General features: G+C 42.2%; 1 protein-coding gene across 1 annotated transcript; it reads left to right on the top strand.

Moving 5' to 3' along the window:
- The first annotated feature begins 6,078 nt into the window (after positions 1-6,078).
- Positions 6,079-7,020, top strand: LOC143558482 (uncharacterized). Its single transcript, XM_077047313.1, has one exon. It carries the CDS (start codon positions 6,079-6,081, stop codon positions 7,018-7,020), a length of 942 nt encoding a protein of 313 aa, XP_076903428.1.
- Positions 7,021-18,382: the final 11,362 nt, after the last annotated feature.

Genomic DNA, 18,382 nt, shown 5'->3' on the forward strand with positions numbered 1-18,382 from the left:
ACTGTTTTTTTTATTAATAACTTGTAAATGATATTTTTTAATAAGAAAAATAATACACCGGTTTGTATAACTTTATTTTTTCTAAACGCTCAGTCATAAACTTTGTTCAAAAAATGTATTTTTGATCTCATAAACGACCTTGCCACGTGTTTGATACAGTAGATTTGGTGAAATAGATTTACATGTTTAAAGCTACCTATGACAAGGAGTACTTGAATGTAAAATTTATATTTTACTTAATTGTTAATGACCGTTTTTTAATTATTTTTAGTTTGTAATGTTTTATGTAGTATTAATTACAGTTGAATTAAATTTTTAAAAAGTTATTGATCTTGTATGTGTTAATTGAGTTTAAACGTATTACATTGGTCGTGAGTATTGTTGTAAAAATCCTGACCGGGCGTTTATTAGTCCCTGATTAATCACTACTCAGTGCCCCCATCTACTAGGTGCCAATTAATTGCTATTTGGTCAAATTCTAGAAAAATTGATAATTTTATATATCTAATTTGGTATATATATGAATATTTGAAAAGTTACATATAAATTCAAGTATGATTAATCTCTATTAATCTTGATTTCTCCAACACTGGGCACAAGAGAGTTAAAGGAATGAAAATTGATGAGGAAGTCTTGTTTGTATATGAGATCTCCATATGCTACTATTGCTTAATTTGGTAAATGAACATTGCATTTATGGTCACTGCAAAAAAAAAAACTGTATATATCTTAAACATGCCACAAAGGGTATTAGCAAATTGATCACCGCTCCTCACAACCACTATCTTCATTAGTAGTAACTACTATAAGTGGTAAGCTATTCGAGTTTGAAAATCATATGAGTGTAAACGCAACACAGTTCCTGCCTTGTCGGTGGAAAGGCGGGGTCGTTAAAAGCTCACGACCTTGATGAGCAAGAAGAAAACCATATATGAACAAACTGTTGGAAGACGAGGTACAATAGTTTTATAATCATATTTATTAATAATAATAATAACTCATATAGTCGCAACCAATATAATAATACGTTACCCAATCCTAGTGACCCATTTGTTTTATTACCTCTATATGAATTCTCAATAGGGATTTTTAGAAACTTTGGCATCACTCGATCCAAACCAGTCAAAGTTGACTCAAGCAAGGGAACAAAACTTAGGTGTTGTTTGTTTTTTAAGACAAAAAATGTTTGTAATTTGATTTTATCTGATTTAATGTCTGCAATTGAAGATGTGGTCTGAAAGTCTGCAATCTGAAATATAATACTGTTTGTTTTATAAACTGGATATCGTCTGCATAAGCTGAAAAGTAGTTAGATATCATATATTACAGTAGATAAAAGTCATTTAACGTTTGTAGACTGCTAAAACAACTGGTAGTGGTGTAGTGGTGTACGAACTATGGAAGTGGGTGGTGGTAGACAATTGTGGTAGGCGGTGAACGGTGGGTGGTGGTGATGAACGGTTGTGGTGGTGGGTGGTGGAACGTGATGGTGGCCGACAATGGGTGGTGGTGGCGGTGAACGGTGGTGGTGGGTGGTGGATGGTTGTGGCGGGTAGTGGTGGTGGTGGCACCGGACGGTGGGTGGCGGCGGTGGCGGGTGGTGGTGGATGGTGGTGGCGGGTGGTGGTGGGTGGTGGACGGTGGTTGTGGCCGACGGGGGTGGTGGTGGTGATGGACAGTGGTGGTGGTGAGTGGTTGACGGTGGTGTTTGGTGGTGGTGGCGGCAGACAGTGGGTGGTGGTGGTGGCGGCGGACGGTGGCGGTGGGTGGTGGTGGTGGCGGCGGACGGTGGATGGTGGTGGTGGTGGCGGACGGTGGGTGGCGGCGGTGGCGGGTGGTGGTGGATGGTGGTGGCGGGTGGTGGTGGGTGGTGGACGGTGGTTGTGGCCGACGGGGGTGGTGGTGGTGATGGACAGTGGTGGTGGTGAGTGGTTGACGGTGGTGTTTGGTGGTGGTGGCGGCAGACAGTGGGTGGTGGTGGTGGCGGCGGACGGTGGCGGTGGGTGGTGGTGGTGGCGGCGGACGGTGGATGGTGGTGGTGGTGGCGGACGGTGGGTGGTGGTGGTGTTGGACATTGGGTGTTGGTACTTGGTATGATGTTAAGAAGTGTGAAGATGTGTGAAGATGGTGAAAAAAGCTTATTTGTTAAGACCATAAAAACAGTTTTCAGATCTTTTTTTAATTTAAAAACAGTCTTCAAGAGCTTGTGTCTGTGCGCCCGCAGACATATGCTCCTTGAAGACCTTATAAGCAAAAACAAACACAACCTTATTCACACGCGGCTTGATTTCATACGATCATAAAACCAAGCTGAATATAAGCTTGAACTTGGTTTGGTTTCAAATAAAAGCCTCTTTCAAGTTCAACTAACAAGAGCACATACAAAATAAGTTAACGGAATACATTAACAAATTAAGCCCAGAATAAGTTCTAGTAACAACAACTTGTGCATTCACAAAGGTCGCATTACACAAAATCAGCATTTATTACATGAAAACAACTTATTATCTTATGTTATTCTCTACCTTACTAAAGCCCAAAAAAGTAGTGTTGGATTGGATTAAGTCACTAAACTAGTGGAAAGGTTTTGAAATAAGTAAGCTTAATTAATCTTTGGTGTCAGACTCAATGTCCCGGAAAAAAGGTTCACTTAATTTCCGTATCCCTTCGGGAACCTCATCCCAGTTAAAAGGCTTTGGATCAATGCGAATCTCATCCTCGTAGGATGGTATAGGTTCGGTGAAGATAAAAGTTGTTTGTGCGAGTAGACCACTCTTATTCTCTTCTTTAGTCACGTCTGCATAGTAGGAGGGTGCTAGCTTGAAGGAATGTTGAGCGGAGGAGTTGTGGTTATCTATGAACTGGAGACTAGTTTTAAAAATCTGAAACCTCTTCTCCTTCTCTTGAGGGGTGTCGTAGGATTTGTTATGCTTAATGATGAATGACTCGATCATCCTCCGTGCGCCCCCGGGTGGTGGTGGAGAAGAACACAGTAGTTCCTATTATACAGAAAGAAACGAATAACACCACACAAAATGAGGAATTCCTGATTTGTAATGTGATTAGGGTTTCAAATAACACAAGCTGCTATTGTTTGTTTATATAAAAATTTTAAAACAATATAATAATATATATCTATCAAGAGTACTAGACGACAATCAATCAATAAGAAGAGAAGAATGAATGTGTATATCACAAAATCAATGGATTAGATTAACAAAACAAAAAATCGAGAAACCCAAGGGAAACAAACGATTAGAGCAATACAGACAGAAATGTATAGGTACAATACTCATCTCATCTCATGCATGGAACTCTAATCAGTTAGGTTAATAGCAACAAACACATAACAGATTGAATCGATTAATTATAGATACTATAGAGGTAAGGTACCAAAAAGACCCAAATACCCTTAAGTAATACCCGCGGGTTAACTATAAGTCCCTCATAAGGCACCCGCGGGACATATGAATCATCCGCGTAAATCATTTGAGGAAGAAATACCCTGATAGCACATGCGGAAGCATCATAGCACCCTCAAAGTTCATCCGCAAGGAAGGAATATACTTCCGCATAGATAACCACGCGGGATAGCTGTCAAATAACCAATTACCTTCTAGAAGAATTACCAAGATGCTTTCTTGAACAATACGTGATCCGATGGCCAATCAGCCAGTAAAACGTGGCATGATCGTTATAACCGTGCACATGGCCAATATTCTCCTATTAACCAATGACAAAGAGATATGTGTCTAGGTTGTTATACATGCACATGCAACGTATAAGCTAAACCTATCACATAAGGACACGCGTCCAGACGGTTATGCAGGTATCTTCTTAAGGGACAGCTGGCCCATTCACCTTCCTACACCCTTCAGCTATAAATACTCTCTCAATCATCATGAGGGATTCATTCACTACCACTGTACTCTCTCAATTTACTTAAGTGCTTATCTTCTACAGAACAGTACTTATTCTCACGCCGGAGGGTGGTTATCCCCCCCTCTTGTCCTTCCCGTAACGAGCTCACGGTGTCTGTTTTGCAGGTTTTCGTCATTGGACTTTAGGCAATTGGGTTCATATCATGTTGGCAGTTAACCGTATCCTACCCTGTTGACTCATTGGATCCAGGACCCATTAGTGGGGAGTGGATTTGTTTCTTCATTGGCGTCATCCGTGTTTTTTATTAGAACATCAATTTTTGTTTTCGAAGTTACGATATGAGCCAAATTCCTAAAGGGCCGACGGGGACCTCAGAACAAAATCCACGTGTTACTAACCTAGAAACACGTGAAAGAGCAACGTCATTGTTCGCTCAAAACCCTACTCCCGATGAGCAAGATGATGTTGTAACACCCGGAGGTTTTACTTTGGGTGGTTCATCAACTCGAAGGCATTTTATCCCACTGGCAGACGCAACTCCAGTGGGCACGAAAAATGTAGTAACACCAGCTGGTCCCACTCCTAATGACCTATGAGGGGTCACAGCTCAGAGGGGTTCCAATTTGGGAGATCTTGGGCGAATTATGAGAGATAATCGCCGGACTCATTCAGAATTGGACCTCGAGGAAAATTCAGGTGAATCAACTCCGATGAAACTTATACAGCAAGCCATAGATCTGAGGGACTCTTGTCTCCAGATGAGTGGTTCCATATTCAACAAGAAAGTCTGGCCGCTAAATATGGACGAAGGGTACGGAATGAACGTTTTCACGCTCGTGCCCTGAGTTATGACGATTCTCCTAGGAGATCTATTTCTCCTCCGATAAGGGGAAGTCATATTCAGTACAATCACCTAGAAGAGCAAAACCAGAGAGAAATTCCAAGGTTACGTCCTCGTCCCCGCATAAATATGCGAGCACCATCCTACGAAGAAGAACTAGACGGACACGACTCAACATATCATCTGGGAGGTAGCTATTACAGAGGGGATAGCCGTTTTCTTTCATCCAGAGAGGCTAGTTACCCGCGACCGGCTGTTCGTCATGCAGAATACTACAGCAACGCGGAACACGATTTCTCCAAACCATATCTTCCGGAATCATTCGCAGGAAAATCAAAGTTCATTTCGGCCATCGCGACAGGTCCGTTCCCGATAAACGCAAAAATACCAACATCTGTTGGGACATATAACGGGATGACTGACCCCAGTGATCACTTGCTGAGGTTCGAAGCAGTTGGGGGAGTCAGTGGTTGGACTCTTCCATACTGGTGTCACATGTTCGCGTTGACATTTACTGGAGTTGCACGAGAATGGTTTGAAAAATTACCATGCGGACACATTAAAAGCTGGAAAGACTTTGTAGCAAAATTTTCCCAACACTTCAGTCAGCAAAAGAAGCACACTCGTGACCCATCTGAGATACTTGACGTAGTAAGGCGAAATAATGAATCCATCGAGGATTTCATTACTCGTTCAACAATGAAAGCCTCAATATTGGAGGGGTCAGTGAAGACATGCTGAGGGGAGCATTCCGGAAGAACGTAGATAGTGATGCCTTGATTCGTACTCTAACGGGAAGAGACGGAATGCCTAAATCTTGGGACGAAATCATGACGTCAGCTAAGTTATTTGTGAGGACCGAGAAAACCTTGGGATCCGACAGTCAGAAAAAAGTACCAAGAATTGAATTCCAAACTCCAAGACCAAATCGACAAGCCAAAGGGCCAATTTGGTCAAGACTGCAACCAAGTACAAAAGCACCAAAACAATTTGATGCAAGATCACTGATTAGCAACAAGAACAAACGTAACTTTCCCGCACGTCCTTCCAATAACAGTTGGACTCAGTTGTCAAAATCTCCATCAGAAATTCTCACAACCGAGAACCTGACTTTTCGCAAGCCTCAACCATTACCGAGGAAATCATTCCTTGACAGTAAAAAACATTGTACATAACATAATGACATATGACACAACACAAACGAGTGTGTGGCCTTAAGAAATGAAATAGAGGCAGCAGTAAAAAACGGGAAGTTAGATCATTTGGTCAAGAATGTACGCCCAGGGGCTGGTAAACCTCCCGCAAAGGATAATCAGGGCCCGACCAAAAGGCAAATAAAAGATCTGAACGTTCATATGATTCACGGAGGACAGCAGATCAGCGGTAAGAGGAAAGAATTTGAGGATGCAGAATGGAAAAATGAGACAGTCATTTTTCTGCATGTCAAAGGAGGACCGTGCAGTAAGAGTCCCCTGATAATTACTGCCTTATTTGGACATTATCGATCACAATATGTCTTCTTCGACACTGGCAGCACGTCCGACATTATGTATGAACAGTGTTTTGAACAGCTTGAGGAAGATGACAAAGAACGATTGCGACATATTCATGCACCCGTTTCTGGGTTTGGTGGGGAAATTATGCACCCGCGTGGTGTCATTACATTCCCAGTCACACTTAGTGACGGGATTCACTCAAGAACGGAGGAGGTCGAATTCTTAGTTTTACCAGCAACCTCTAAACATGATATTATCCTCGGGCGAGAGGCAATTGGTGACTACAATGCCCATCCGTCCACAGCTCATGGAGCAGTAGGAGTTCCGACCCGCACTGGGGTAGCAATAATTCATATTAATCGACATTGCTTCACAACCGAAAGTTCAAGACCGAGTAAGGTTTCGAAACAAAACCAAAGGACTGAACCAGAGAAATGGATCCTTAACAAGAAATTTCCCGATCAAATTGTAGTAAATGGTCCAACCATTTCTGAAATCGTCCGAACTTTCTTAAAACAATTGTTGACAAGGAACATTGATATTTTCGCGTGGCAGCCTGCGGACATGACAGGTGTCCCGCAGAATATTTCGGAGCACAAGTTGAAGGTGAATCCATTAATCACCCCAATTGTGCAAAAGAAGCGAAAAATTGGCCCAGAACAAACAAAAGCCATGAACGAACAAGTGCAAGATCTTTTTCACGCCGACATTATCCGGGAAATTAAGCACCAAACATGGGTGGCCAACCCAGTAATCGTCCCAAAAAAGCAACGAAACGTGGAGAATGTGAATAGATTATAAAGATCTAAACAAGGCATGTACAAAAGATTGCTACCCACTTCCGGATATTGACTTAAATGTAGACGTTGTGGCTCCATTCAAATTCAAGTGCTTCCTCGATGCTTACAAAGGATATCACCTGATGTGTTGTAAAACACACTTACTTTCCTTATGATTTTATCATGGTTTTTATGCTTAATTGTTTATTTTATGAAAGTATTGGGGGTTAAGTGCAATAATTTACAAAGTTTAAATGTTAATTGTAGGTTTATGAAAGATGGTGAAAAAAGAGTTAAGTTGGAAGACTCTAGGGGCCTTTTTGGTCAAGTTTCAAAACTACAACTCAAGGCCCGACCCAAGCCCACAAGTTAGAAGCCTTACATGATATTATATTAAGTTAATTAACTTAATTTTCTGCCATAGAACAACCCTAAATCCCGAAATTCAGCAGCCCCAAGCCCCTAGGCAGATTGCAATCGGCAGCAGCAAGGAGAAGGAAGAAAAAGCTTGTGGCGGCTAGGGTTTGGTAGCTGTGACGGCTGGAAGAGAAGAAGAACACCAAGGAGGGTTTTATACAGCAGCTAAAGGTCTTATAAATCCATAAACTCAGCTCATAAACCTTAAGTAATCATCTTTAAACTTTGTTTCTTGTTCAAAAACCCTAACTTGTTTAGTTTGATCTTTTTGTTGGATTGTTTTGAAAGTTACTTAGAGATTGATTTGTGTTTGATTGTTCTTGATCATTGAATGAGTTTTCTTATGTTTATGATGAGTTATATGATGTTTAATTCGAATGTATGCTGATGTCCAAACTTAATGAGTAGCTAATCTTGTTTGTTCTACCTAGGTTTGATGAATATTGTTAGGTTTTGACTAGTAATATGGATTGTTAATGATCATGGCTTAAATTGTTAATGTAAAGTTTGGTTTAACAGTAAATTAGATTGTGTTTAGTGGCTGTGTTTTGTTTGATTATACCTAATAACCTCGTGCTTTAATTAATTGAATCGGTTTTGATTAGTTGTTGCATGTTTAAGGCTCTTTACTTTGTGTTTAGGGTTTATTTGCGGGAAGTACAACCGTAGGGATAAGTGGGTAAATTAATTAGATAAAATTAGTTGTGAAACACCTTCTTAGAGACCGAGAGGTGATAAGAAGTAAACTCGTCTCATTACTTTTACTTGTTTGAATTAAGATCGCGCGAGAGCGGGTTTTGTTCTTGTCGGGTTTGGGTGTTTGAGCGAGTAGTTGGTCTAGTTTAAGTTAAGTTGAATTGTTCCTCTATCCTTGGTTGCATAGTATTCGTTTCCATTAGGCTAGTGTGTCAGTGAGATCGAGAGGTGAGTCGGCATTAGAACACGTTAATAATTTGTTTTCCTGGTTTGTTCTTAAAATCAACTAAGATAAGTTAGAGTTTGTTAGTGAGACCGAGATGTGATCTGACCTTCTTGAGCGAACCATAGTTGTGTCATCTTTTAGAACCGGTGTCGTGAGTGTTTTCAATCCATTGTCTTGTCATCTCCTTCAATATGATTCTTATCTAGGTAGACGTTTTTATCACTGCAGTCAAAGTTTCTGAAGTTTTGTCAAAAGTTTTCATTTAGTTAAGTTAAGTAGTTAAATCAAATAAAAAAATCAATTAAATATTTTGGTGAGTCTTGGTTAGAGTTTAGTGATTATAAACGTTTTCACGTGTCTTCGAGTTCGATATCCAGGCTTTCCTCATCTGTGCTATACGCGACCGGTAAACTTGCCGTTTGTGTGAACTAGGATAGATTGTTTGGTTTTTAAAGCTTAGTTGCGACTTGTGTTTTATTTATATATATATATTTTCGCACATCAAGTTTTTGGCGCCGTTGCCGGGAACACGGTTTGAGGCGTATTAAGAACAACTCGAGTTAGGACTTGCCTTGTTTACTACTTGTCTTTCTTATTTGTTTTGTTTGTTAGTTTAAAATAGTTTAGCTAATTATAGTTTCTTTTATTTATTTAATAGTTGTATGCGACGTACTCGATCTCTAGGACCACCAGAAATTGAAGGATTTCCCGAACCAGAGAGAGAGCTTTTTGAGAGACGTCGTACAAAACCGTCTTCCAGTTCATCTACATCCGTCGGTAATACGTTCTCTTCTCCTACTTTTTCTGAACCCGTCATTAGGGATAGGATTATGGGCGACGCGAATCCACCACCGAGGAGGACAGTTGCAGACCGGGCCCGTCCGGTCGATGCTGGCACGAGATCCAGCATTGCTCCACCAGCTATATGTGGCAACTGCCCAAATCCGACCCGACCCAGGTACCCGTTTTCGGATCCGATTTTAAGATTTAAAATTTGATTATAATCTTTATATATTACTAATAATAATAATGATAATAATAATAATTCCTTTCCGCCGTCCCGCCCCTTTTTCTCTCTTGTCGCCGTCCCGCCCCTCTGCTTAACCCTTAAGCCTTGAACCCCTTTTTCTCTTAACTCTTTGCTTGTCCTTTGGTTCTTCCCGCCTAAGGATGTCTGCGCAGCTCCACGCGCCAGACTCCTTACAAGGAAGCCTGCGTGAAGACCAGCTGTTCCTGCGATACGCGAGGCGAACTGTTCCCGCGGCGCGCAAAGGATTGTAGTTCTTCCCGCGGCGCGCTAAGGATTGTTCTGTCTGCCTTCGCCCTCGCGCACTCAAGCCTTCTCGCGCTAGATACTTAAGTCTTTTCTCCAGTTTAAGCCAGCCTGTATGCTTTTGAAATATCTTATCTTCTGTGCTATACCTGCCAAGGTATGGGCACAGTAGGCCAGATCTGACATCTGTCCGAAAAGTCACTTTCGGCGCAGCTTGCTTACCAACCCTCTTGGTTGTTAGAAAAAGTAACTGGCATAATCTTTTAAAATCTTCTTTTCCATGTCTTGATCAGTACTTTGACTGACCCCTCCCATGCTATGAACAGTAACCTGTCAGCCTTCCCCATCCCCTGCAGCTGCCACCATATCTCTTGCTTTTGATATCTTTTGCTTTGATTTGATAAGATCTTTTTCCCCAATTCAAGGGATGTGTTCCCTAGGGTTTTCCTATAAATAAAACTAATTTCTTGGATAATTAAACACTACACTCAAACACTTAAACACTCCCCAAAATCTTTCTCCCTTACTATCAGCCGAAGATCCTCCGCGACGCCTCCAACTCCCCTCTTTGCAATCCGTCTTCTCTTCTTTTCTGCCCAGAAATCTCGGTAAATAAATAATATAAATTTTTTTTTTAAATAATTTGTTTAAGTGACTTACATATATTCAAGACATAAAAACCAATCGTTAAACCAATAACCTCTTATTTATAGGTTAACTTTCGCTTGTTTAAAAGTTGGTTCTTGCATTATCTTTCAACGCACCTTTTACAAGTGAGTAATCTCGTACCTAATCCCCTTTTATTTTTAACGTTTTGGGATGTTCATGTGTTCGTACAACTTGAGTCTTAAACTTGTTTATGAAATTATGTGCGCAAAACCCATGTGTTATGGACGTTTACTAGTGTTGTATATTTGTATGTGTTGATCATTAACCGCTTTGATCGGCCTATTCCGAAGTTTTCATGAATCCATTAGATAAACACGGGAGACCTATTGTTACGATTTTCTTGGTTTGTTTGCACATACACGAATGATTATTTGTTTTTGCTCGATTTGGAGCACGCTATGAACTATGAGCTATGATCTATTTAGGCTTGATCACAATCTGTTTACACACTATGTTCACCACCAGTTATACACATGTTGCGCGCAGTGCTTTGTTATTATCTATTTATATCTATTAAACTTGATTTCTCACCGACACGCAAGTGTTGACGTTTTATTTTAACACATGTTCAGGTTTGCTGTAGCTGCTTTTGGAAACTCGAGGACACGTAGGATGTTTTCTTTTACTTTGGACCTAGTTTAAAAGATAACAAGACAAATTTATGTATTTGAATATTATGAGTTATGATATGTGATTTATGTTACTTTATGGTGTGTTATGCGCATGCGCAATGAAATGTATTTATTAAATATTGACACCCAAATAAAGTCACGAGTAATGAAACAATTCGTAGCGCCCCGATGTATAATCCGCCATCGGTCGGGGTGTTACAGATTGGTATCAGAGCTCCGTGACTTTAGGATTAGGTGGTTAGACGTAACGACCTAGAATACCTAAGAGTCCCTTCTCGCGCATGAGAAAAATCTCATGATTGCGCGCTAATTGTTAATTACTCGATATTTATAAAATATTCTTGCGCATACGCAGCACATGATTTCATGTTTTATCCGCGATCTTTTGATTTTTATTGTTAAATTTCAATTCGTTTCCTTTACTTACATATTCGTTTGTTGTTGGGACTTAACATTGAAAATCCGAAAAGTCATGGTGATACATGAATAGTTGATTTTCAATCCCCATTAACTTTATGTTCTAAAATTGAAGATTTGAAAAGTCATGGTGATACATGAATTGTCAACCTCCAATACTCATTTACTCGTATATTTTAAATTGAAGATTTGAAAAGTCATGGTGATGCATGAATTGTCGATTTTTAATTCGAATTCATTACCTGTATTTAGTTTGCATTTAAATTCATATTTTACTTCAAAATTTGATAGCATTTAACTCCGCGAAACAAGCTTTACAATGATATACTTTGCGCTAAAACGATTTCCCATACCAAGATATTAACAAAAACTAAAACTTTTATAGAATGCCCCCGCTATCAGCTCTCCGTCATCAGAGGAGAGAAGCCTCGCGCAGACGTATGCAGTGTCGTTCCCAGGAAATGGCCGCCGCAATAGCCCAAGCCTTAAATCAAAATAACACCAACCCCTCCGGATACAATATTAAGTCCTTTAATGCGGGTAACCCTCCGAAATTCACAGGGCTCGAAGGAGCCACCGTAATGCTCCAATGGCTCGAGAAAATTGAGAACACCTTCCTCCATACCCATTGCCCTCCAGACCGACGAACCTTATACGCCTCAAGTGTCCTGGAATCAAGGGCGCTTACATGGTGGAACGGAGTAGCTCACGCGCGTGGCGCAGAGGCTGCTTCTAGCATGCTCTGGGAGGAATTCAAGGATCTTTTGACTCGAGAATTCTGCCCTCCCAACGAAGTAAAGCGCCTTGAGGAGGAATTTTGGAACTTGAAACAGTACAGTGGCGAAGCGCGCGAGTACGCTACGCTCTTTCACGAACTAAGTTTGCTTGTCCCGCACCTAGTTACCCCTTCCCGCCGCGCCATCGAAAAGTTTCTTGGGGGTCTCCCCATGGAAATTCAAGATTCTGTATGGGCCAGGAACCCAGTAACCCTCTCTGACGCCATCGAGTTGGCCGCTGTGCTCAGCGACAACCATGTCAGGGCAGGAACCCTGTTCCTGCGGGGAGCCGAGAAGACCAAACTCACCAAGACTGTCCCAGAACCAACAGAAACCAAGCCAGAACCCTCAAACCGTAACAACCTCAAACGCAGGCACAAACCCAATCATCAAGCCTACGCGCTTACCAACCCGCTCATTGTCCAGCAACCCGCCTACCAACCTCCAGTACACGCTCCTAACCCACTGTCAACCTACCCAACACCCCCTGTAGTCCATAACTATGCCTTAACCAATTCCGCGCTCCCTGCCCCGTCAACTAAGAAACCTTACACAGGAAACCAACCCTTTTGCCCAACCTGTAAACTTCATCACCCAACTCAAGCCCCGTGTCGACAATGCAACCGATGTGGCCGTATTGGTCACACTGCTGAGTACTGTAGAGTCCTTCCCGCCAACCCAATCGCGCAAACACCACCAACCTACCCGCAAAACCCACAATCAACATACCATAATCCACGACCCAGGTCGTGCTATAACTGCGGTGACCCCAGTCATTTCCGGAACGCGTGCCCGAGACTGCAAGTACAAATTACGCAAGCTAATCCGGTTAACCAAATTTCAAACCAAGTGGCGCGCGGACGAGCTTTTAATATAACCGCGCACCAAGCGCAAGCGAATAATGACGTGGTTAATGGTACATTTTTACTTAACGGACAATATGCATCTATACTTTTTGATACTGGCGCCGATAGGAGTTTTATTTCTCGCGCATTTGAACAAAAACTTGCGCGACCGCGAATAAACTTAAACGGAAACTTTACAGTTGAAATGGCTAACGGTGAAACAATTATAATAAACTCCGTGATCAAAGATTGCACGCTTAACCTTAATGAACACGATTTTCTAATCGACCTCATTCCCATGCCTCTTGGAAGTTTTGATGTTATTATTGGTATGGACTGGCTCTCGCAAAATCGCGCCGAAGTAATCTGCGCCAAGAAATTGATTCGCATTCCTCGGGAAAATGGTTAAGATCTCCATATCTACGGCGAGAAACCATCTAACGGTCTTAAACTTATGTCATGCACTGAAGCCCGAAGACTTTTACGAAAGAAATGTGTCGCGTTCTTAGCTCATGTGGTCAAACCCGATGAAGGAAAGAAGAAACTTCATGAAATCCCCATCATGCGTGACTTTCCTGAAGTCTTTCCCGAAGATCTTTCTGGTTTACCTCCCGCTCTGGAAGTCGAGTTTCGTGTTGATCTTGTTCCTGGTGCATCCCCCGTAGCCAAATCTCCTTATCGACTTGCACCCGCTGAAATGCAAGAATTAGCAAGTCAACTTCAAGAGTTGACCGATAAAGAATTTATTCGCCCTAGCTCTTCGCCGTGGGGTGCTCCGGTTTTGTTCGTTAAAAAGAAAGACGGTTCGTTTCGCATGTGTATCGATTACCGCGAGCTGAACAAGCTCACCATTAAGAACCGGTACCCCTTACCGCGTATTGACGACCTCTTTGACCAACTCCAAGGTGCCTCTTGTTTCTCCAAAATCGATCTCCGTTCTGGCTATCACTAGTTGCGTATCCGCGAAGAAGATATTCCCAAAACTGCCTTTCGAACCCGCTTCGGTCATTTTGAATTCTTGGTCATGCCCTTCGGTTTAACCAACGCACCCGCTGTCTTCATGGATCTAATGAACCGGGTGTGTAGGCCTTTCTTGGACCAATTCGTGATCGTGTTTATCGATGACGTTCTGGTATATTCCAAAACCAAGGCCGAGCATGAACAACATCTTCTGTTGGTGTTGCAAAAGCTTCGAACCGAACAACTCTATGCCAAACTCTGCAAGTGTGAGTTTTGGTCTGACGAAGTACAGTTTCTTGGTCATGTTGTAAACAAGATGGGTATTCATGTCGACCCATCCAAAATTGAAGCAATCAAGAACTGGATTACATCGACCACTCCTACCGAAATCCGTTCCTTGTTGGGCTTAGCTGGTTACTACCGGCGATTCATTTCGAACTTCTCAAAAATCGCCTTGCCTTTAACAGCATTAACGCACAAAGGCAAACCGTATATTTGGGGCTCGAAGCAAGAAGAAGCCTTTCAAACGCTCAAGCGAAAGTTGTGCGAAGCTCCTGTTCTAACGTTACCAGAGGGTGCTGACGACCTTGTCGTTTATTGTGATGCCTCCAACCAAGGTCTCGGTTGTGTACTTATGCAACGAGGCAAGGTTATCGCTTACGCGTCAAGGCAACTCAAAATTCATGAAAAGAATTATACGACTCACGACCTCGAACTTGGCGCAGTTGTATTTGCCTTAAAAATCTGGAGACACTACCTCTATGGTACTAAGTGCATCATTTACACCGACCATAAAAGCCTTCAGCACATTTTTGATCAAAAGGAACTTAACATGAGACAACGCCGATGGAACGAACTCATCAGCGATTACGATTGTGAGATCCGATATCACCCTGGAAAGGCTAATGTGGTAGCCGATGCGCTCAGCCGCAAACCCAGTCAACTCAACTGTATTTTGCCGCGCACGCAGCTTCACTTCGCGCCGATCCAAAGCAATCTTGAATCGCGTATTCGCGACGCGCAGCGCGCATCGATCAGCAAAGGCAACCTACGCGCCGAGTTAGCGTGTGGTGCGGAAGCGCATCTAGTCCCTAACCTGAATGGAACTCTCTGTTATCTCAATCGCATCTGGATTCCCAATGATGAGATTCTTCGCACTGACATACTGAGTGAAGCGCACAAAACTCGATATTCCATTCATCCTGGCGCTGACAAAATGTACAAAGATTTGCGCCTTACTTATTAGTGGCCCGGTATGAAAAAGGATATTGCTGTGTTCGTAGCTAAATGCCTAACTTGTTCTAAGGTAAAAGCTGAACATCAACGCCCATTTGGTTTGCTCGAACAACCAGAAATTCCTACGTGGAAATGGGAAAGTATAGCAATGGACTTTATCACCAAGTTACCCTCGACCGCAAGCAAACATGATAGCATTTGGGTAATAGTGGATCGATTGACCAAGTCTGCCCACTTTCTGCCCATTCGTGAAACCTACCGTGTTGAACAACTTGCGCATCTATATGTCAAGGAAATTGTCTGCCGTCATGGTACTCCCTTGAGCATCATATCCGATCGCGATGGCCGTTTTATATCTCGCTTTTGGAAATCTCTCCAATTTGCGTTAGGAACTCGTTTGGACATGAGTACTGCATATCATCCTCAGACTGACGGACAGTCTGAGCGAACCATCCAAACCCTTGAGGATATGCTTCGATCTTGTGTTCTTGATTTTGGAGGTAATTGGGATTCACACCTACCTCTGATCGAGTTCTCTTATAATAACAGCTATCATTCCAGCATCGGTATGGCCCCATTTGAAGCACTTTACAGTCGAAAGTGCCGCTCACCGATTTGTTGGAACGAAGTGGGTGAAGTTCAAATCACAGGACCCGAACTAGTTCAAGAGACAACCGATAAAATCGCCAAGATCCGTGATCATCTGCTGACTGCCAGAGGCCGACAGAAGAGTTACGCAGATCGCAGGCGAAAGCCTCTCGAATTTCTAGTTGGTGATCTTGTTCTCCTCAAAGTGTCGCCCTGGAAGGGTGTTGTCCGCTTTGGGAAGAAAGGTAAGCTTGCACCTCGTTATGTTGGTCCGTTCAAGATTCTTGCGAGAGTGGGAAAGGTTGCCTACAAGCTGGACCTGCCGCCCGCGCTCAGCAATGTGCATCCAACGTTCCATGTATCCAATCTCAAGAAATGTTTAGCTGACGAGAACCTCCACATACCACTTGATGAAGTTCAAGTTGATGAGTCTATGCATTTCGTTGAGAAGCCTGTTGAGATTATGGATCGCGAGGTGAAGCAAACCAAGCGCAGTCGCATCCCTATTGTCAAAGTTCGCTGGGAGTCCAAGCGCGGAGCCGAGTTCACTTGGGAAAGGGAAGATCAAATGAAGATCAAATACCCGCACCTTTTCTCTGCGCATCCTACTTCGAGATAAATTTCGGGACGAAATTTCTTAAAGTAGGGGAGACTGTGGCAACTGCCCAAATCCGACCCGACCCAGGTACCCGTTTTCGGATCCGATTTTAAGATTTAAAATTTGATTATAATCTTTATATATTACTAATAATAATAATGATAATAATAATAATTCCTTTCCGCCGTCCCGCCCCTTTTTCTCTCTTGTCGCCGTCCCGCCCCTCTGCTTAACCCTTAAGCCTTGAACCCCTTTTTCTCTTAACTCTTTGCTTGTCCTTTGGTTCTTCCCGCCTAAGGATGTCTGCGCAGCTCCACGCGCCAGACTCCTTACAAGGAAGCCTGCGTGAAGACCAGCTGTTCCTGCGATACGCGAGGCGAACTGTTCCCGCGGCGCGCAAAGGATTGTAGTTCTTCCCGCGGCGCGCTAAGGATTGTTCTGTCTGCCTTCGCCCTCGCGCACTCAAGCCTTCTCGCGCTAGACACTTAAGTCTTTTCTCCAGTTTAAGCCAGCCTGTATGCTTTTGAAATATCTTATCTTCTGTGCTATACCTGCCAAGGTATGGGCACAGTAGGCCAGATCTGACATCTGTCCGAAAAGTCACTTTCGGCGCAGCTTGCTTACCAACCCTCTTGGTTGTTAGAAAAAGTAACTGACATAATCTTTTAAAATCTTCTTTTCCATGTCTTGATCAGTACTTTGACTGACCCCTCCCATGCTATGAACAGTAACCTGTCAGCCTTCCCCATCCCCTGCAGCTGCCACCATATCTCTTGCTTTTGATATCTTTTGCTTTGATTTGATAAGATCTTTTTCCCCAATTCAAGGGATGTGTTCCCAAGGGTTTTCCTATAAATAAAACTAATTTCTTGGATAATTAAACACTACACTCAAACACTTAAACACTCCCCAAAATCTTTCTCCCTTACTCTCAGCCGAAGATCCTCAGCGACGCCTCCAACTCCCCTCTTTGCAATCCGTCTTCTCTTCTTTTCTGCCCAGAAATCTCAGTAAATAAATAATATAAATTTTTTTTTAAATAATTTGTTTAAGTGACTTACATATATTCAAGACATAAAAACCAATCGTTAAACCAATAACCTCTTATTTATAGGTTAACTTTCGCTTGTTTAAAAGTTGGTTCTTGCATTATCTTTCAACGCACCTTTTACAAGTGAGTAATCTCGTACCTAATCCCCTTTTATTTTTAACGTTTTGGGATGTTCATGTGTTCGTACAACTTGAGTCTTAAACTTGTTTATGAAATTATGTGCGCAAAACCCATGTGTTATGGACGTTTACTAGTGTTGTATATTTGTATGTGTTGATCATTAACCGCTTTGATCGGCCTATTCTGAAGTTTTCATGGATCCATTAGATAAACACGGGAGACCTATTGTTACGATTTTCTTGGTTTGTTTGCACATACACGAATGATTATTTGTTTTTGCTCGATTTGGAGCACGCTATGAACTATGAGCTATGATCTATTTAGGCTTGATCACAATCTGTTTACACACTATGTTGAACACCAGTTATACACATGTTGCGCGCAGTGCTTTGTTATTATCTATTTATATCTATTAAACTTGATTTCTCACCGACACGCAAGTGTTGACGTTTTATTTTAACACATGTTCAGGTTTGCTGTAGCTGCTTTTGGAAACTCGAGGACACGTAGGATGTTTTCTTTTACTTTGGACCTAGTTTAAGATATAACAAGACAAATTTATGTATTTGAATATTATGAGTTATGATATGTGATTTATGTTACTTTATGGTGTGTTATGCGCATGCGCAATGAAATGTATTTATTAAATATTGACACCCAAATAGAGTCACGAGTAATGAAACAATTCGTAGCGCCCCGATGTATAATCCGCCATCGGTCGGGGTGTTACACTATAGGAGTTCAAACGACTTGGCAGATTCCATCTAACGTTCTGAACACGATTGCTCATTCTGCTCAGTTTCACGGGTTGCTCCACGAGAACCCGCATTCTCATCTCACTCGTATTGCACGTATCTGCGACACGTTTCATCTTGCCGGC

The sequence above is a fragment of the Bidens hawaiensis genome, unplaced genomic scaffold (assembly GCF_021521415.1).
Source record: "Bidens hawaiensis isolate Kalapana, Puna unplaced genomic scaffold, B.hawaiensis_p1.1 tig00019491_1, whole genome shotgun sequence".
Taxonomy (NCBI): Eukaryota; Viridiplantae; Streptophyta; class Magnoliopsida; order Asterales; family Asteraceae; genus Bidens; species Bidens hawaiensis.